The sequence below is a fragment of the Phascolarctos cinereus genome, unplaced genomic scaffold (assembly GCF_003287225.1).
Source record: "Phascolarctos cinereus isolate Bilbo 61053 unplaced genomic scaffold, phaCin_HiC Scaffold_7;HRSCAF=346, whole genome shotgun sequence".
Classification (NCBI taxonomy): Eukaryota; Metazoa; Chordata; class Mammalia; order Diprotodontia; family Phascolarctidae; genus Phascolarctos; species Phascolarctos cinereus.
The window spans coordinates 36,882,791-36,904,660 of record NW_027556180.1 but is presented as its reverse complement, the minus strand read 5'-3'; the positions used below and the strand labels follow the sequence as shown (position 1 = coordinate 36,904,660).

The following is a 21,870-nucleotide window of genomic DNA, read 5'->3' as shown; positions in this document are numbered from 1 at the left end:
CAAATGTGAAGTGGCCACTTTGTCGAGTACTTCACACTGCTAACTGATGCTGACTTTGAGGCCCTCTATAACCTACTGATCTGTTGTCAGATAAACTGCTGTTATTCTGTTCCAAGCTATTCCGTATTTCTAAAATAGATTTTTTAAAAAAAAAATCATCACCATGATTTATCTTATTAGGATTGACCTAATGTTATAGCTTGTTGAGGCGTGTTTGCTTATTCTGCCCCCCAACATTCTACCCATTCCTCTTCATTTTGTGTCATCCCCAAATCTGAGAATCATCCCGTTGTGTGTTATTTTTAAGGAAGCTAGGGGCAGGTCAGGGTGGGAAAAGTAAAAGTAAAAAACTTTTCTTCTCCATTTCCCCACTTTAGGGCAACTGGACATTGAAGCAACCAGTAAAAAGATGACAACTAGGGGCACAGATTTTTGATAACTATTAGAAGCCATTAGCAAGGTAAGTCCTGATCTCACTTGTGCAAAAACAAGTAACAAAAAATAACAAAAATAACAAATAACAAAATAATAATAACAAATAATAATAAGGAAAAAAGCAAAAGTGTTAGCAAGGATATGGCTTCTTTATTCCCAATGAACCATCTTTTCTTCTTTCATCCTCCAGGGTCCTGTAATTCATCCATGCAGTCATACCTTCCACCTAAGTAGATAGCAAATCCTTTGTAGCTTTAACAGCTATTCTTTGAGAATCACTGTGGTTAAAAAATGTAATCATCTAAATTGACCACCTTGGCCAACATGGCAATTAGCCCCTCTGAACTGAACCTGTTTGGACCTTAGAAAACAGAAATATAGTATATCACAGGGTTGGTACTCAAAGTCTACAGTGGTAGAACCATCTAGAACTTGTGCTTTATGGACAAAACCTTTTATCACCCCAGGTCATCTACAGACCACAGAGAGGCATTTGAAGAAGATGTTAATGGCTAAATGAGTTTACTTGCTATTTTCTTTCCTCCTCCATTTTAATCTCATGATGATGGAACTGTACAAGGGCATAGTGAATTGAGTTCTGGATTCAGAATCAGGAAGACCTCGGTTTGAATTTTTCTAACATTTATGAGTTGTGGCCAAATCACTTAAATTTTCTGCGCCTTGTTTTCCTCATGTGTAAAATGTCTATCATAACACCTGTAGCACTGACCTCGCAAGGTTGTTACGAGGCCCAAATGAGACAATGGATGTAAAGGGTTTTGCAAACTCTAAAACACCACTGAAGTACTAATTTTTAATATTAGTACATTCTGGTTTCCTCAGGAAGAACACTCTGTTCAATTTAAACCCCAATTGCTATTTTAGCTTATGCACGGAATAAGAGGCTGACATGTCTGTCACATCAGAGAAAACACAAACACACCAGTAATATTTTTGTTCCATTTAATTTTTTTAAAAAAAATGCTTACTTTAAACCTTACCATTACATTGTACACATATTCATTTCTGAATCAATATCCAATGTATGGGAAAATATGATGCCTTCCTTATCTTTGTGTGCAAATCATTATGTGATTGAAGTATAACATATTAATTTCCTATCATCTACCTGGATGGGCATCCTACTCACATTTTCTCTGCTATTCCAGACTACAAAGTACCTTTCCAGGTACGCTATAGGTTGTCTTGGGAGCTGGATGTAAAAAGTAGAATTTCTTTTGCTTGATCTCACCTCGGCTTGGAGTGGAAAGCATCAAATCATCTCACTGCTCCATCCATCATATTTTTTTCCTTCAGGTTTGTAACAGTGAATAGTAATAGATTATAGGAGGGTAGAAATAAACTCCTAAATTTTAATAAGATATTCAGAGGCACCTAGTTAGCTATCAGGTTTTATGGGTCCATACCCATTTTAGATACAACCAACAATGACTGTAATGAAAAACTATAAATATGAAATGATGCCCCACTTCCAACCTCTAGTCCACCTGTTTTCAGTAGGGTTCAACACTAGGAAATTCACACACAAAGAAAAGATTTGGACATCTCTTTGAAGGCTTTTAAGAAACTGAATTTAACCTGAACAAAGACACATAGGGCTTGAATTTTCCTTGGTTAATATTATCATGATTTCCCCCTCATTTTGGTATACTGTTATACTCTTTTGTGTATTATCGTATTGCTGGGTATTTTTTCATGATCTGAAGTTTAAATCATCACTTTAAAGGTTGGGTTTGCATACATGACTGAAATAATGAACAAAAAGCTTAAATCATCATTGCATATAAACATATCACAAAGCAATCGTCCACTTTACTGGCTGGTTTTCCTTTAGTTTGCCAGGCTGCCTTTAAAAAACAGGTACAGTCAAATACTATGGAAGATTTTTTCTATTGTTATTAAAAATAAGTCCACACATATTCTCTGTAAGAGCCCACTGGGGAAGGTTGGAGCTTTGGGTACAAGTATTGTTAAACCTTTGCCTGTCACACATGAATATCCATTGAATGAAGAGAAATCTACTGGGACCTCTAAAGCAAAATGATTTATAATCTCTTTGGGGGTGAACAGGTGAACTACTTTTAACCACATTCGTGTCGAGCTTCCCCAGGAAAGACAGGATCACGGATGTAAGGCTGGAAGGAATCATAAAGTCCACCAAGTCTAACACCATTATTTTACAAATGAGTAAATTGAGTGCCCAAGGGGTTAAGTGATAACTTGCTCCAGGTCACATGGGTAATAAATGACAGAGCCAAGATTTGATTCCAAGGCATCTCTGACTAGGATCAATGCCTTCCTCACTATACCACACTGCTTTTCCCAACAACTTCAAAAAACTTTGGAATGAAAACATCCCACATCTTTGAAACAGATAAACTGAAAAAGGCCATTCTTCTAATGAGAGATCTTCTGCAAACCACCACTTTATTCTGATTTGCTCATCTAGAAGATACATAGGAAATAACAGAAATAGATAGCAAGTGAAACCAAGATTTAAATTAGAATAAAAAGACAGGACTATTGGCTATCTGCATAAAGATGGATTGAAAGGAGCTTCTTGAAGTAGCTGAGCATTCTTATTTACTAAGCCTGCTAGATAATAAACTAATTAGGCATTTTAATTGAAAAAAATATGTAGTTCATTAACACAAGACTTTAACTGTAGTGGCTAAGCTCCTATTCAGATGCCAAGTTGGTCCTTTAATTAGAACAAAAGAGCCATATTAACTCAATGCAACAGAATAATTCATAATAATGACTGGATATTCATCTCTTGAGCTTGCTGGAATATAGCCTATGACATATGGCTTACTACAGGCACCGGTCTGATCCTCCAGGATTGAATGGGTGTATCTTAATCAGCCCCAGCAAAACAAGATTCTGCAACCCTACAAGAATAGCTCCTCTAAGTGTTTGTTACGTTAAGTCATCACATGGCTTCGGAATGCAGTTCTCTCGTTGACTCCACTGTTTTCCAGGGGAATCTTAACTACATGTGAAAGGGATTTTAGAGGTCATCTGGTCTCCCCCGTCTCATCTGACAGATGAAGGAGCTAATGTGTAGAGAAGGGAAGGGACTTCATCAAAGCCACCCAAGCAGCGAGAGTCAGTTCTTCTGTTTACAAAACCAGCCCCTTTTTATTACTTATCTACAGAGATGCTACTCATGGTCATATACAAAGTTCACCTTTCTCTATCCTTAATTTGGTATTAAACAGAACGATGGAACCTAAGATCCTTGAGGACCAGGATTGTTTTATTTTTGTCTTTGTGTTCCCAGCTTAGTAAATACTTGATGATTGGCTGATTGATTGTATGATTGATCTTCCTTACAGTAAGTGTATTTATCTGGATAACTGAGCCCCCCTCAAAAAAAAAAAACCTCATTTGACACTAAGCATTACCTGAAGCTTTCCTGACTGGAATTGTCCCCTAAATTGATTCCATTAATTAAGGTTAAGAGTATTCAGCTATACTCTGCAATCCAAATAAGAGAATGAATACTCCTTCTTTAGAGAAGTATACGTGAAGCTTAGGATTTACAGTAAAGCAGCCCTGTGCTTGCAAATGGAGTTGGGACTTATAGAAAAAGGAGTTTAAAAAAATATACAGAACATATTTTTCATTGAATGGATGTGTATGAATGAGAGTGGGGACAATGAATTTTGGCTGGATACCAGATCAATTGATTGTTAAGATGCATAAATGCCAAAACTGCCTCCTGGAAAATAAATGCATATATGTATGCATACACATACACATACTGTGTGAGTAGCATGCACACGCACATATTTTTAAATAAGTGTGTTATATATGCATGTATAAAATTGCAAGTCCGATTGCTGCATGATAGAAACGGGTAGGGGGCGGCGGGGAGGGGGGGAGGCAAAAGAAAAGTCATAGAGTGGAAGAGCATGCTTGAAGATGACCAAGGATGGCTGAAAAGCCTTGATTTTTCTTTTCCTGTTCCTTTGTTGCTATTTTTCATTCAAATTCAAGCCAATTGAAATTCTCAATTACATAGGCACATGATACTTAACTGAAACGCATTTGTACTTAATGGCGTGCTTAGAACTCTGTGAAGGCTTTCCCATAGCCTTCAGAATACTAGATTCTGATGAACTTTTTCTAAAGCTTGCAATTTCAATTGCTGCAATAAACACTGATTCACTTTTACAGCTGGCTTGCTGTTTGTTCTCCCCAATAGTTGCTTCAGTTTTCCTCTTCAATGTGCCTACAATGTGATGACATGAAGTTCACAGGATCATAGGATTATAGATTTAGAGTTAGATGGGACTTAAAAGAGCTCCTGCACAACTCTATTTTACAGAAGATGAAACTGAGGGACACAGAAATTAAGTGAGTTCATGAGTAGAAAGCAACAGAGGCAGAATCTGAACCCAGGTTTTCTGACTTAAAATCCAGTCTTTTTCTTCCCTTTTCTTTTGTTTTGTTTCAATGTGATCTATAGCAGAAAGATCACCAGGCCTGCAAATACGTGCTTGACTGATTGCTTAAACTTCCTAAAAAAATCAGAGTTGCCTAAATATGGAATTACCTCCCTTGGTGGGTAGTGAATTCCCCATCACAAAAAGTATTCTAGCTAAGGATGAATATACACTTATCAGAGATGTTGTAAAAGGAATTTCAGGTTACAGGTATGGATTGGACTGCATGATCTTTGAGATACCTTCCCACTCTGATACTCTATAATTCCATATCATAGCCAAAGTAAAGTTTTGATCTCTTTTACTGTATTTCATGTGATAGTGATTTTAAATCTATTTCTTTATGTTAGTTGAAAGTGTGATTGAAGCATTTTTAAATGGACCATATTACTATATTGATGCCTACTATAAAACCCTGGTCCAGTGTCTAATGGTAGCATGGAGGTGACTCTGAATTCTTAAAGAACACAAGCTCTGGCTAGTGTTACCACACTGGTAGGGCTTCAAGTTCTGACCTGTCATCTAAGTCCCAACCTAGCTAACTAAGGACAGTGCCTCTTTCTCTCTAGGGAGCTGGGCACCAGATGCCAATTTTGTTTTCAATCACAACTCATGAGGACTGCCTATTAAGGCAAGACCTTTGGCATGCTTCAATGGATCAGAAGTGGATGATTTCATGCCACCTTGATGATATTGTAGATCTCAAAGCTCAGAAGTAAAGAATTATGCTGTGGCATGCCAGAATGTAATATTGTACAACGGGGCAGAATTTTAATGTCTAAAGTAATTAATTCAGGGTAAAGTGGAATTTGAGGCAAAAATTTTGGAATTGGATCTAAAGAATCTTATTTGAAGGCATCTTTCTATTGCAAAAAATTTCTTCATTGGTTTTTGCTAAAGAAGATGAATTGAACACATTCACCGTTGGTTTGGTTACAATCTGTCCTGAATAGCAATTGTGATGGGGTTACATCCATTCTTTGGCCCTACAGACATATCCTCCAACTAAATGGTCAGTGTAAAAGATCCCCTTCTTAAGCAACAACGACAATAACAACAACAAGATGGACATAAACCTATTTCAGACATTAAAGAGGATCAAAATGTTTGTGCCTGTCTAGGACTTTGAAAAACTAGAATGCTGTAAAACTGCCTTTCATAGTTCTAAGAGTCATAGAACACTATGGACTCTGGAGAAATGAAAATGCATATCATTTGAGGGACAATGGAAAGGCACATGTGGGTTATCACAAACAGGGAACTATGGAGAACTGGAATAAGAGATACCATCAAAAATGTAGGAACAAAAAAGAAGATAGACTGGTCGCACAATAAGAACAGGAGATAATTGATGAACTATTCTTAACACCCCCCCCCCATGCCTTGGTATCTTTGCAAAAGGACAAATGCCTTTGGCACGTTGAGTGGACTGCCAGTGGTGAACTAATGGGAAGACATGAACCAGAGCTGCAGAGGATGGCTAGGCATGGGTGGGTTGTGATCCACATCATTAAAAAGAAGTCCCAGATGGAGAATATAGATCTGCAGGAGCATGTGAGTACTGGCATTACAAACTAGGATTGGGAACCTGTTTTCTGAGATTGAGGGTCAATCAGCATTGTGTGGGGAATGTTTTGTGACTGCTTGTTTCATCTTATTCATCTATTATTTGTAAATTTGTGGCACTGAGCTGTTAGAGGAACATCTATTTGCTTACATTTACATCTGTGAGTTGCTGTGTGTGTGTGTGTGTGTGTGTGTGTGTGTATAGGATGAAGCTGAGAATTCATTATCTATCTGTTACTAATCAAATACCAGGAACATGCGAGCTGCCTCTTTTCTTTGCTGTTCGATCACCTTAGGTAATGACCATGTCAGAAAGATTGGACTAAAGATAGTCCTTGACTAACTATGCCCATTATTCTTTTCAAAACAACATGTTGCCACTGAGAATGTGTCAGCCCCGAGCCTTGAGTACTGTTTGATATTCTAGCAATGTAACTCTCTTATCCATGTCACTAAATAATACATGCATAAGGATGTGAAGCAAAAGTAATTTAGATGGTCATGATAATATTGAGCCAACTTGCTCTAACATGAAAGTCCTTAGCTCAATTTTCCCCTTCCCAATTGGTAGGGCAGTAGCAATGTGCCCTTTTTAGCATACATCTTTTACATGGCCCTCATATGAATTCTCTGGAGGTAGCTGTGTGAGTGCCTGGCTAAAGACAAAGAGCTTGCCACCATCTGAAGCAGCAGCCCAGCTGTGCTCCACAGTTGTAGAATGGCTGAATACACAAAAGTAAAGAACTCTATGGGAGGGATATCCTTTGCTCCTCTGGCAGATAGAGTAGCATGAGAAGCAGGAGATCTGAATTCTAGATTTCACCACTAAGTTTATGACTGAACACATCCATCTTTCTGGCCTCAGTTGTCCCATCTGTAAAAATAGGATTACATCTTACTTAAAGAAAGGGGATTGGAGCAGAGACTATTGCAATTCATTGTAGATCCAGAACTGATGACTCAATGCACAGGTATAGAAACCTGGGAAGTCTACCTTACAAAATCCTAGGGAAAGACATCTCTGAGCTCTGTCATTTTGTAATGTCTTTATGTGGCTGAATTGGTGGAGTTGTGCTTGGAGCCCATCCTGTATCAGAGCTAAGGGGAAGACAAGAACTTCATATTCGAGAGGCCACTAGAGCCATTTCCAGTTAATGGAGAAAACCTAACTCCCATTATTTTCTTAATGTGTCCAAGTTATCAGTCCTCTTGTTTCTGTAGACCACACACACACACACATACACACACACACAGAAGATCAAATAAAATCAAAGTGGTAGACCCCTGAGCATGGTGTGGCAATAACACTGCTGGTTAAGAGTTTTGCTATACTTAAAGAAAGATCTTTTGTAGATTTCATATTACAGTTTGGCATCTTGCTTAATCACAGTTAAATTTTTTCATGAATTCTCTTAAATGGACCAATAAAAATCATGCTCTTCATTCATAATTAATAGCCTACATTCAAATACTGAACACCATAAGAATTTTGAAGGATAATATAGGTTATATTCAGGTTATTCTGCCTATGTCCTCTTTTATTTGGAGGGGTAGGTGACCCTTATTTTCAAAAAGTAGATGTTTTTCTACTGGAGATGCTTTGAAGGAATAACACATTTATTTAGAGATGAGTCCAGAGTGGGAGAGATTTTCAACATGAAAACAAAACAAACAAAAAACTGCTTCCGTATAGAAAGCCTAGGAAGGTTTGCCCTGAAACCTGATTAAATATTTAAGAAATACCTGCACAAAGAGAGTGTTTCCAAAATGTTCAATGCTGTTTGGCCCCAGGTGTCCTGAGTTTGTCTCTCCCCTTGTGCTGTAATGTTTATCATGGAAGAGCAAGAGAAGGAACTGAAGATAATATAAGGAGGGAACCTGACTTGGTGAGGCTCCAGGTCTTTCCAATGGAAAAATCCTCCAATATAACGGAAACAAACATTTTAAAAGGAGCACATTTAGAAAACCTTTTGCAGGGAGGAAGTGATTCTTAAAATAAAGTGGATCCACTGGGATAATTCACATTGAAATTGCCTTTTCAGGATTGAATTATTCAACTAATTGCCTCAAATTCTATATTTCCCCAGTAGATTCTAAACTCCTTAAAGACAGTTTATTCCATTTTTGTCTACATTTCAAGTGTCTTTGCACATAGTAGGCTTTTAATAAATGTTGGTTGAAATTTATTTTTTTTCCTATTATATAAAGACTGCTTATGAAAATGACATCTTGATCCATATCATTCAACCAATTGATACTCATTAACCTTTGTTTACACTTTCAACTGTGGTTGAGACTAAGCTTTATCTCCTGGTGTAGTTTTTTTTTTTAATCTAAAAATAATGGAAAAATCAAACTGAAGACTAGAAAATCAAAATCTACAGGCTTCCAAGAATATGACCTCAACCAAATGCTAGACTAGAAAATCTGAGACTTGGATATCTGATATATAGTGACATATGAAACAAAGGTATTTCATTAGGCATAAGAAATTGACATGAAATAGATTGAAAATAGGATTTTCAACTGTAATCAGTTTATCTGATATCAGAAATACAGTTTTCAAATAGACTTGGAGAATACTATAGAGGTTTAAAATGTTACCTGATAAGGATTATGGAGGACAGTAGATTTAGGAGATGTTATGCTCATCTATAGCCAGATCAGTCTATAAAATTGCTTTTCCTACATTAGTTCAAAGTGGAAGTTGCTCTAAAAGGATGGAAGGGGGTGTGCGAGGAAAGATAAACCCTAACTATAAAACCAATCCATTTCCCTTACTGAGCTAGTACCAGAGCCACTGTACCCTAAATTACATTCTCCTGTCCAGAGCAATATTTGGAGTCATCAGCACCTAACACTACCATTAAGGAGGTCAGATGGGGTTAGAGGAACCACTATCAAGGTTTACTTCATTAAACATTAATAAAATTTCCACGGGGTCAGAACAACCATGTTCATTCTCAAAGACCTGCTTTTCTTCAGTGATGGAGAGAGTAACTTTCTTCTTTCTAAAACATTTATGTTTTCAAAGAGAAACTTGGTCTTCATTTCTGTAAAAATGCTTCTGACTTGTTCTTGGGGAAAATGCCTCACAACAAGTGTTGCTCAAGCTACAGAAAAGAAGATCATTGAGTAATCAGTCCATTTTAAGGGTGCCCTGGTTTAAAGCTACAGTGGTTCCATCCAGGATCCCCATATGTCCTTCTGTCTCAGCAATTTGTACCTTTCCTTACATTCTTACAAACCCAACTGAGACAAATGAGGAGGTTCAAAGCTAGTCACTACATACCTTAGCAGAGAAAATTTGCCTTTAAATTGTTTTGTACAGATATACCTCGAGTTTTCCTGGACTGTTTATGGCTCTTTGATTGGTAACATTTGAAAACTATAGTTTTGTAACCAGTGTATTACTACATCTACTTGTGTTAAGATCAGGCACTTCATTTCACAAACAGAAACATTCAAAGGAGTTTTTGGTCAACTGGTTACTCAGTCAAAACAGCTGAATTCTTCATAAAAAACACTTACCATTGAAATTAAACTGCAACTTTATCAATTTTCCATTTCTATTTTAGAAACCGGGTCAGTAATAGTGCTTACATATAGGCGATAAATAACATTCCTATGTGTTTCATCCACAGGAGCAAAGATTGTCCAGAACTTTTTGGGCTTCATTCCCCAAAACATAGCATTTTTTCAATACATATATAAAAATACAGCAGATTTCTTTCTAAAAGATAAATCTTAATGGTTAATCCTATAACTTGCTCTTACACATTTCAAAATGTAGACGTATGAAAAATATTAAATGTGCAAAAGGCTCTTTTTCATGTACATTTTTAAACACATAATAGTTCATTTAGACAACAGTTGAAAACCTATTGAAAAAAAGCCTTCAACCTCACAGAAATCCTGGTCAGAATAGAGATTTTGCTTGTTGAATTGTAAACAAACTTTTTTAATGCTGAGACTTTTCTCAGTTCTTTCCCAACAAGCCACTCTCGAACAGATCAAGTCCTGCTTTGAAGTAAACCTGAGCTGAATTGATGCTGTTCAGCACCTTGGACAGGGCTGCTCGAAGGGTCTCATTTGACAGATGTAACTTTTCATGCTCCCAAGCTTCATGGAGTATGGAAAATTGGTGGGTCTTCTCATCCAGCCTGTACAGAATGTTTCTGAAGAGAAGCACAGAACATTTTTAAAATATTTTTTAAAAATTTTATTAATTTATTTTGATTTATTAATAATCACTTCCATATGCTTTTGAGTTTAAAATTTTTCTCCCCAAGACAGCACACAATCTGATGTAGGCTATACATTTACATTCCTATTAAATATTTTCGCTTTAGTGGTGCTGTAAGTAAAAATTAAAACCAGTAGGAGGAACTATCAGAAAGAGGAAGCAAAACTCAACAGAAGAGAAAAAAATAGCAATTCAACTTTCAAAGTTCTTTCTCTGGATGTGGATAACATTTTCAATCATGAGGCCTCTGGATCAGATGTCTTAGATCCTTGTATTGTTGGGAAGGGTTAAGTTTATCAATATTAGTCATCGCGCAACATGGCTGTTGTTGTTCTGCTCATTTCACTCAGCATCAGACCGTATAAGTCTTTCCAGTTTTTCTGAAGTCAGCCTGTTCATCATTTCTTATAGCACAATAGTATTCCATTACATTCATATACCACAACTTGCTGAGCCATTCCCCAATTAATGGGCATCCTCTCAATTTCCAATTCTTTGCCACCACAAAAAGAGCTGCTATGAATATTTTTGTACATGTGGGTCCTTTTCCCATTTCTTTGATCTCTTTGGGATATAGCCCTAGAAGTGCTATTGCTGGATCAAAGGGTATGCACATTTTTATAGCCCTTTGGGCATAGTTCCAAATTGTTCTCCAAAATGATTGAATCATTTCACAACTCCACCAACAATACATTAGTGTTCCAATTTTCCCACATCTTCTCCAACGTTTATCATTTTCTTGTTTTGTCATGTTGGCCAATCTGATAGATGTGATGTGGTACCTCAGAGTTGTTTTGATTTGCATTTCTCTATTCAATGATGATTTAGAGCATTTTTTCATATGGCTATAGATGGCTTTAATTTCTTCATCTGAGAACTGTCTGTTCATATCCTTTGACCATTTAGCAATTGGGGAATGGCTTGTTCTTATAAATTTGACTTAATTCTCTATATATTTTAGAAATGAGGCCTTATCAGAGAGACTGGTTGTAAAAATTCTTTCCCAATTTTCTACCTTCCTTCTAATCTTAGTTGCATTGGCTTTGTTTGTGCAAAAACTTTTCAATTTAATGTAATCAAAATTATCATTTGCTTTTTTAATGTTCTCTCTCCTGTTTGGTCATGAATTCTTCTGTTCTCCATAGATCTGATAGGTAAACTATTCCTTGTTCTCCAGTCTGCTTATAGTATCAGCCTTTATATCTAAATCATGAACCCATTTTGACTTTATTTTGGTATATGGTGTGAGATTTGGGTCTATGCCTAGTTTCTGCCATACTCTTTTCCAGTTTTCCTAGCAGTTTTTTTCAAAGAGTGGGTTCTTATCCCAGAAGCTGTCTTTGGGTTTATCAAATAATAGATTACTATAGTCATTGACTACTGTGTCTTGCATATTTAACCTTCCACTGATCCACTCTATTTCTTAGCCAGTACCAAGCAGTTTTGATGATTGCTGCTTTATAATACAGTTTAATATCTGGAATTGCTAGGCCACCTTCCCTGCATTTCTTTTCATTAGTTCCCTTGATATTCTGGAATTTTGTTCTTCCAAATGAATCTTGTTATTATTTTTCTAACTCTATAAAATAATTTTTTGGTAGTTTGATTGGTATGGCACTGAATAAGTAAATTAGCTTAGGTAGATTGTCATTTTTATTATATTAGCTCGGCCTCCATGAGCAACTGATTTTTCCAATTATTTAGATCTGATTTTATTTGTGTGAAAAGTGTTTTGTAATTGTGTTCATAGAGTTCCTGGGTTTGTTTGGGAGGTAGACTCCAAATATTTTATAATGTCTACAGTAAGCTTAAATGGAATTTCTCTTCCTATCTCTTGCTGTTGGGCTTTGTTGGTAATATATGGAAATGCCGATGATTTATGTGGGTTTATTTTATAGCCTGCAACTTTGCTAAAGTTGTTTATTATTTCAAGTAGTTTTTTACTTGATTCTCTAAGTATATGATCATATCATCTGAAAAGAGTGATAGCTTTGTTTCTTCTTTGCCTATTCTAATGCCTTCAATTTCTTTTTCTTCTCTTATTGCTAAAGCTAATGTTTCCAGTACAATACTGAATAACAGTGGTGATAATGGACATCCTCGTTTCACCCCCAATCTTATTGGAAATGCTTCTAGTTTGTCCCCATTACATATTATGCTTGCTGAAGGTTTTAGATAGATGCTATTTATTGTTTTAAGGAAGACTCCATTCATACCTATGCTTTCTAGTGTTTTTAATAGGAATAGGTGTTGTATTTTGTGAAAAGCCTTTTCTGCATCTATTGAGATGATCATGTGGTTTCTGTTGGTTTTGGTGTTGATATGCTCAATTTTGCTGATAGTTTTCCTAATATTGAACCAGCCCTGCATTCCTGGTATAAGAAACACAGAACATTTAACTGTTTTATGAAGAAAGAAATTATTATTAAAACCAAATCTTTTCAAGTAAAATGTTGGGTTTTTTTTCTTCAAAAGGCATACATACCAACTAGTAGAGAGATATAATTAGGCTTGAATTATTCAAATGAGATGATTGGTAGGAGACAAGAACAATCCCAAAACCATTTCCATTCCACTGTTTCCACTCTGCACTCCTTTTCCATATCCAAATAAGCATTAGAGTATGCACTATTATGCCCCCCTCCAAAAAAAAAAAAAGCAGTGTGGCATAGTGAATAGAGATATAATTTTGAAAGGAAGAAGACCTATGCTCAAGTCCTATGTCTGACACATACCTGTTACATGACCAATAGCAAATTACTTAACTGTTCGGTGGCCCCAAACATCTAAGATGATAAGTTGCAGATTGGCACCTGACAAGCTGAATGACTTGGTATTGGGATGATATGGGCTTAAACTCTTTCCTGGACACCAAAAAGTGACAATGTCTTCTCTGATCCTTGGTTTCCTCTTATGTAAAATGGGCACAGTGATACAATACACCTTACTTTGTAAAGTTATTTTGAGTTTCTGATGAGATCATGTGGGCAAAGTGCTAACTGCAAAGTGCTAGATCATTTATTTGGTGCTTTTAAAGTTTGCAAGCCAACCTCCACATGAGATCACATTTGAATTTTACAATAACCTTGAGTGGCAGGCACTACAGGTTTTATTGTCTCAATTTTAAAGGTAGGAAAGTGAGGCTCAGAGTAGCTGGTGCAGTAGAACAGGCTCTAGAGTCAGAGAACCTGGTTTTAAATGGGTTCTTATGCTAACTGCTGTGACTTTGGGCAAGTCATTTATCTTCCCTGTGTTTATTTCTTCATCTCATTTATAAAACATCAAGACAGTTAGATGGCACCATGAATTAAGCGCTGGATGTAGAGTCAGGTACACCGGAGTTCAAATCCTGCCTCAGACATTATTAGCTGCATGTCCTAGGGAAAAGAATTTAATCATTCTCAGCTTTGGGCTTGCTCATCTGTAAAACGGAGACAATCACAGCTCTTACCTAACAGGGTAGTTGTGATGATCAAGGGAGGTTGAAAACCTTGAGGCACCACCTGAGGGCTCGCTGTTGTTTTCTTATTCCTGTGGTTACTAGCAACAACAACACCCCAGAGGTCCCTGTTAGGTCTAAATCTATGATCCTGTAACTCGCCTAAGGTCCCAAATCCATTATGTATCATAAGGATTGAGAATTTTCCTGATTTCCTCACCTTATTCTAAGATAATAATATCTCCTATCCTCCATGTTATTTTTCGTTACTTTGGTTTCATTTATCTGTGTTCATGTACTCTCCTTCCAACAGAATATAAGCTTCTTGAAAACAGGTACTGCTTCAGTTGTGTGTGTGTGTGTGTGTGTGTGTGTGTGTGTCTCGCTTCATACCTAGGATGGTGCCTTGTACCTCGTAAATGCTTTATTGAGCCTTGCTGAATGCTTTTTCTAGTTATAAATGTATTTGAATAACCATTATTAGTCAAATTCCCATGATCAAAATTATCAATGAAAATCTTTTTTCCAAATTTTTCATAAAGATAACAGAAAATTCCTCAGAAGGAGCCCTATAGGAAATAACAGAAAGCAAATGGGTTTATTAGCATAATTCAAGAAGACTGTAATTACCTTAAATCTTTACTAAGAGGTTTTTTTATGACAAATCAAAATGATGAAGGGCTTTTTTTTGAGCACTCCTTTAAATGTTTTGAGATGAACACATTTGATAGAAGGAAAAGAACATCAAAGAAAGAAAAGTAGTCTAGGCACTCCATTAGTAACCTAATTTTCTGACCCATCTAGTAGCAACTCCAGATTGGTAATCCAAATTCAAGGGATATTCTCTCTCTCCCTCTCTCTCTCTCTCTCTCTCTCTCTCTCTCTCTCTCTCTCTCTCTCTCTCTCTCTCTCTCACTACTGAAACTTAAATACACAATAAGAAAAGAAAAAAGAAACATTATAAACTTAAATATTAAAACTTAAATCCAAAATAAGAAAAGAAAAAATAAAGCATGTCACATGCACAGCAGAATGTGAGAGAATTCAACATACATAGCAATAAATTTCCATTTCAAGAAAGTCTGCTCATTGTGTTGAGAGCTCTCCATCTTTTATTTGTTTCCTTGTTAGTTTTCTTTTGTTCTCTACTGAGCACTTTTTATGTTGTTCTTTTTTCCCCCTTATACCTCCCCCAAGGATACAATTAAGCACAGATATATTTACATATAGATACAGATATACACATATATACATACATGTATAGACATATACTTTCTTTAACAAATTCTACTTCTGATCCTTGTTTTTATATTTGTGCATTTCTCTTATTTCCTAATCCTTCTAACTCCTCTACTTTAGTTCTTCCTCCTATCTTGCCCTCCTATTACTTAACTTGCCCCCCCTTCCACAGATCCCTCTGTTCTCCCATTCCCATTAATCTAAACATCCTTCTATAGCCCCCCTTTAAACTATTCCCTCCCCCTCCCCTCTAGAGATCCCTTATTTATCCTCTTCCCTCTCTCTATCTCCTTAGTGTTTTATTTCTTTCTGAATTTGGAAGACTTTTATACATTCATACACATATATATGTATGTATGTGTGTGTATTCCAAATGAAAGAAGGTTTCCAGAACTAACAGCCCTCCTCCCCCATCTAATTCCTCTGTGTCTGTTCTTCCTCTCCCACCTCATTTGCATAAAATAATTACCCTTTTTAGCTTTTCCTAAACACTTTTACTTTATAAATCATATCATACTCAGGTGTACCCCAATCTTCCTAAGAACCACCTAATTACTAGTAACAATCTTAGACATATGTTTTACATTTTACATACATGAAAAGTAAACAGTGTCCTTATTGAGTTCCTTGTAATTACTCTTTGGTATATACCTTAGATTTCTCTTGGCTGATGTATGTCAAATCTTCTCTTAAGTTCCATTTTTTAAAAACAAAGTCCTGAAAGTCTGACAGTTCATTAAATATCCTTTTATTTCATTTAGGATCATACTTAGCTTTGCTGGTTATGATATTTTTGGCCAGAACCTCAGTTCTTTTGCTCTTCAATATATAGTGTTCCAAGACCTGCAGTCTTTTAAGTGTCACTTCTTCTAGGTCTTGGGTGATTCTAATGGTGGCACTGCCATATTAAAACTGTGTTTTTTCTTGTTGTTTATAATACTTTATCCTTGAGCTGGAGGTTTCAGAATTTGACTATAATATTCCTATGTGTTTTCCTCATAGGATCTCTTTCAGGTGGTGATCACTGAATCTTTTCTATTTCTACTTTCCCCTCCTGTTCTAATGCTTCAGGACAATTTTCTTTAATTATTTCTTTATCATTGTATCAAGATTCTTTTTTGATCATAGCTTTCAGGTAGTCTAATTAGTCTTCTGTTTTCTCTTCTTGATCTGTTCTCCAGATCAGTTGTTTTTCTTAGGAGATGTTTCACATTCTCTTCTATTTTTTCATTCTTTAATCCAGAAGTATTCTCATAAAGATGATGGCAAGAGACACTCTGCTGTGGATGCTATCAGAATCTTCTGATAGGTGAGGGAATGATGTACAGATAATCAGACACTTAGAATAAGCAGTGGAAGTCTACATCTCATAAAGTGATATGTTCAGAGAAAACCAGGTTTAGCATGTGGGGGTGGGGGCAAAGAGTACTTACAGGCTTAATATAAAGGTCAATAAGCATTAAAACACATTTTAATCTTTTTATTGAACATTATTTGTAAACATCTCATTTCCCTTGTGTTTTTAGTTCAACGAATAAAATAGAAATATTAAGCCTATTTCATTGTTGGATATAATTTGGTCCCTCCAGTTTCTCTTTTTAAGTTTTACTGTCAATAATTCTCATGTAAAATTGACTACACACTTCAATAACACAAGGTACTGTTTAAAAAACTGCATCAGTCACTCTCTGCCCTTTAAGCTCAGAATACTTACCTTGAGGAAAAGCAATGGGATAACGCTCCCTGTTAGGACTGCTATTCAAATGGCTGAAGGCAACGTAGGACATTGAAGGACAGTCTCAGGGAAATGTTTAATGAGCATAGGATTGATAAAAATCTCTCCAACTTTTAATGGGATTAATAGCCGCTATGGAACACAGAATCATGTATGTATAATGTGATTATTAAATGTTAAATATTATTAATATCCTATTTAATGAAAAGGCAGTATTAATAATCCACATTCATAAAGGTTACAGAACTAGTTTCTTAATGCCAATTCATTTAATCATGAGCTCAGACTCATATATTTATATAGATTGCTAGAAATGATCTAGAGAAAAAATGATGATGAAGAAAAAGACAAGAATGTTGAGATCACAAAACAACAAAAACAACTGCAATAGTGGTTTTGATCAAGTAGAAAAAACACACATATCAATTTCTCCAATGACAATAACAGACCTGGTTTGGGCAATCACCAGAATGTGCTTTCTCTAACTAGTAAACAACCCAATAACATATTTTCTAAATGCCTCTAAACAAGCCATGTGAATAGAAATGGATCATTTACTTGGGTTGTGAAACTCTACAAGGAGATAAACACATTTTCCATATGGTCTGTGATTTAAGGAGTAGGTTGGTGGCAAACACTTATGAAAGATAAATAATCATTCCCATTGTCACCCAACCAGAGTACAAATCAGCATAAGCCTGAGGAACTTGGTGACTACAAGTGACAGCAGAAGATAACACCTTCATTTGGGCATTTGATGTAATTTAAGCCTCACCGGAACATTATGATGGTGAAATAGATCACCTCACCTCAACGTATTGTGATTCCTGGAAGACAAACAGGGAATCACATAAATATCGGTTCTCTAAATTTTTGTGACAAGTGTAATTTTGTCTACCAATTTTCCCCAAGAATCTTATCTTTTTCAATTACTTATCCCTATACCACAAGCTATTTTGCCTCTTTAGTTATATGGAATGAATTCCTGTACTTGGAGATCTTATGAGAGAGCTCATTATATCATTTTATTTCTTATTCTTATCCAACTTTCCTTCCACTGGAAGGATTACAAATGTCTCTTGGGTGTAAAATGTTTCATTGGTCCATATTTCCTTACCTTTCTGAGTTTTAGAAACATTTTTATTGGAAAAAGTTAAAGCATTAGGCAAGTACTATTGTTCAATATGCTTCCCAAAAAAGGTGAATATGAAGAAATGCAACTAGAGGGAAGAGAGATAAGAAACCAGCAAAAAGCACATTTCTTCTTCGAAGGGGCTACACCTCAAAGATGCTCCTTCCCTGACAATACTCCCACCATCTCTTGGCCTAGTCGGTAATATTGGAGAGCACCTTTCATGTTGAATGCCTGGACATGTTTGTTTGTTTGTTTGTTTTAAGCTACTTACCCTAGGCACAAAAATTGCTTGTTGCAATTTTGCACACAGCTATGTGTTTGAGGGAAGATGTCAGTGACCTAAATCCTATCTACTCCAACACATTTTTATTAAATGAATCCAGTACACCTACAGTTTGATATCCCAAACTGAAAATGAGTTTATAGGAGATCTCTCCAAACCAAGGTTGCAGGTGTTGCTTCAGGGGTTAAAACACCAACACATCTTTAATAAACATGGAGAAGTCAGCAACCAAATCAGTTTGAATTGCTCCTTGGAGTTTTCACACCCTCTCCCTTCCCTATCCCCCATACATTCATTTATAGGCTTCTTTCTTGTTCTTGTTTCATTTGTAGGCTTCAGCTCTCATTGGATAGTGTATGGAACAGTTGAGCTGGTTCAGCAAAACTGACTGGGGCAGCTCTTTGTAAAGAGAATTGATAGCTACATAATGCAGCTAAAATTTAAACACCCAGTATTAACTGTAGCCACTTTTAGGGTGATCCGTCTGAAACCTAGGAGACTTATAAATACATTCTTGCCCTTGAACATGTCTCTTTTGCTACTCTGTAGATCAGCATTTTTGACCAAAACATTTGAGTCAGTGGCCTTGTGTAAATATCGCTGATGGCACAGAACCTAAACTTTAAATGTATTTTGATTTCAGTATTCCAAGTGCCTTTTCTTTCCTCTATTTTCTGTCCATCTCTGGAGTTACAAATCAGGGTCAGACCCAAATCCATAAAAGCCAGGCCTTGGACATTCATCTCTAATTACACAGGGCCATAGAAGCTCAACAGCTCAATTGAGATTAACAACAAGCATTTATTAAGTATTTACTATACCAGGAGCAGCTAAATGGTCCAGTGGATTGAGAGCCAGCCCTGGAGTCAAGGGGACCTGAGTTCCAATCTGACCTCAGACAATTACCTGCTATGACCTTGGGCAAGCGACTTAACCCTGTTTGCCTCAGTGCCTCATCTGTAAAATGACCTGGAGAAGGAAATGGAAAACCACTCCAGCATCTTTGCCAAGAAAACTGCAATGGGTTCATGGAGAGTTGGGCACGACTGAAATGATTCAACAGCCACATGTACCAGGTATAGTGCTAGGCATATAAAAACAAAAATAAATCAGTAATTGCCCTCAAGGAGCTTTAAAAGAGGGGATATGACATGTAGGCAGGTATATAGCAGATAAGCATAACAAAGGAGCTAAAGAGCATTGATGCTGGGGCATCAAGAAGGTTTCAGAAAAGAGATGGCTTCTGACCGAGCCCTGAAGGAAAGAAAAGAACAAAAAACGATTCTGAGACAAAGACAAGGGATTGCATTCTACACATGGAAGGCAGTGTGTGCAGTAAGATGGAGTGTCAAGTTCAAGGAACAGTAAGCAGTACAGTTATATTGGCCTATCAAATTAATGAAAGGGAAGAGTAGAAAATAGTATCCAAGCTTAGGAGTTTGACATTTATCTTACAGACAGTGGGAGTGTCAAGGCAACACATAATACAGGATATGATGAACCTTGGTGACTGAGAAGATAGTGGGACCCTCAACACATATTAGGAAGTTTGCCAGAGGGGCATGTTTGGGGGTGGGGATAAAGAAGATAATACAAAATCAGTAGCAGAACCAAAAGTGGAAAAAGAATTCGGACTTGTTTCCATGTTGAGACACTGTCTCTGATAACTGGGTGATAGATTCCTTGCCAAAACATGTTTGTTCTCTCATATACACAGCCTTAACCCCAAGTCAGGATAATTTCCCTGCAGGAAGAATGAACTAGTGGGACCTTGGCAGCATATCCACATTTCAATAAATCACCATGGTATTTGCATATACATAACATTGGCTTCATAAGAGCTTGGATAGAAATCAGGCATAATTAAAATACTCTTTAATTGAAATCACTTTAGTAAGCTAACATGTTTAAAACAGCATTAATTCCTCCCCCTTTCCCCCATGCCTATCTGGTAAAATCTTTTCCATCATCTGTAACTATCTGGAGCTTAGAAATGCAATTCATCCAGTTTGCCTGACCCACACACAACAGAAAGAGACTACTAAGAGGAAAGTGTAATACATTATTGATGACACTAATGAAATTACAACACCCATCACTCATTTTAATGGGTCTATTTCAATGACACTTCACTGTGACCTGAAAAGATCAGCCCCAAACTAGGACACCTAATTAATAACTTCAGGCAGCACCATTGAGGGAGATGATGCATCTTTGTATAACTGACAAATCTTTCCCACTCAACTAAGGCAAAAGGACAGATGAGATGAATTTGGAAACAAAAGCACTGAGAGTTATTAGCAGTCATTTCCACATACGTGAATATTCACATTATTGATGGAAATGATGATTTTTCTTTTCAAACACTGATTTTCATTATCACAAAGGGGCATGGGATGCCAACCTTTTATAAGCTTAAATTACTAAGCATTATACCTCATGCTGACAACAGTAACTCCTGGCTTTCAAACTAGACAGGATAGACATGTTGAATTCAAATGGGGAAGGCCAGCTCAATTTCTGTCAATTATGGCCAACTCTCAAAGATTGCACCAACTACATTAGTTTGTTAATACTAATGTTAATACTAACTAGAGTTTCTGTTCTAACACTAGGATTTTTTCAAATTTGGCTATCACCTTCCATGAAAGCATATGAAAGATACTCTTAGTCTATGAATATTATTTCATCTAAGGTTATGCCTGGTCTACATCTGCAAAGTAAAGCTGATTACTGAGGCAATTACTGGATTCCTTCAATGTCTAGAATTGTTTGGGTTAAAATATCTATATAATTGGGTTGGAAGAAAAGGAATCATAGTGTGGTTTTGGCATCTCTGGGATATTGATCAATGCCACCAGAAAGGCAGAATAGAGTTGTCAAACTCAGTTGGAAATGGGGGCCACTGATCCCTACATAAGCATCCCTGTAGGCCACATATTGATTTAGTTTGAAGATGTAATGCTATCTATGTTTTATTTTTATTCATTTTGTTAAATATTTCTCAATTACATTTTAATGCAGTTAGAGTGGCAATCATGTGCAGCATGTGGGCAGCATTTTAACAGCTCTGATACAGATAAATTTGTTGATACTTTAAGGATTGAATATTTCGTTACTCTATAGACTCCCTTCACTGACACAGATAGCAACCCTTTGATGATCAACCAGATGATCTCAAAAAGTTGGGGTGACTAAAAAATTCATCAAATCACAGACAATTTGGTGAGGAACTTCTTCCAATATATCTAGGCCAATCCATGAACAAGAGACAACTTGGAGGAGAGGGCACTAACATCTGAGTGGAAGATGAGAAGATT

The 21,870-nt window shown here is 36.6% G+C and overlaps 1 protein-coding gene across 4 annotated transcripts in view; it reads right to left on the bottom strand.

The window, feature by feature from the left end:
• Window positions 1-1,384: 1,384 nt before the first annotated feature.
• NAALADL2 (N-acetylated alpha-linked acidic dipeptidase like 2) overlaps window positions 1,385-21,870 on the bottom strand; it is a 1,446,698-nt gene continuing 1,426,212 nt past the window's right edge. For all 4 annotated transcript variants that reach the window (XM_020980535.2, XM_078147179.1, XM_020980532.2 and 1 more), the window contains one exon: window positions 1,385-10,651. In XM_020980535.2, the coding sequence (XP_020836194.1) occupies window positions 10,453-10,651 (199 nt within the window). In that variant the 3' untranslated portion in view covers window positions 1,385-10,452. The remainder of the gene's footprint in view (window positions 10,652-21,870) is intronic.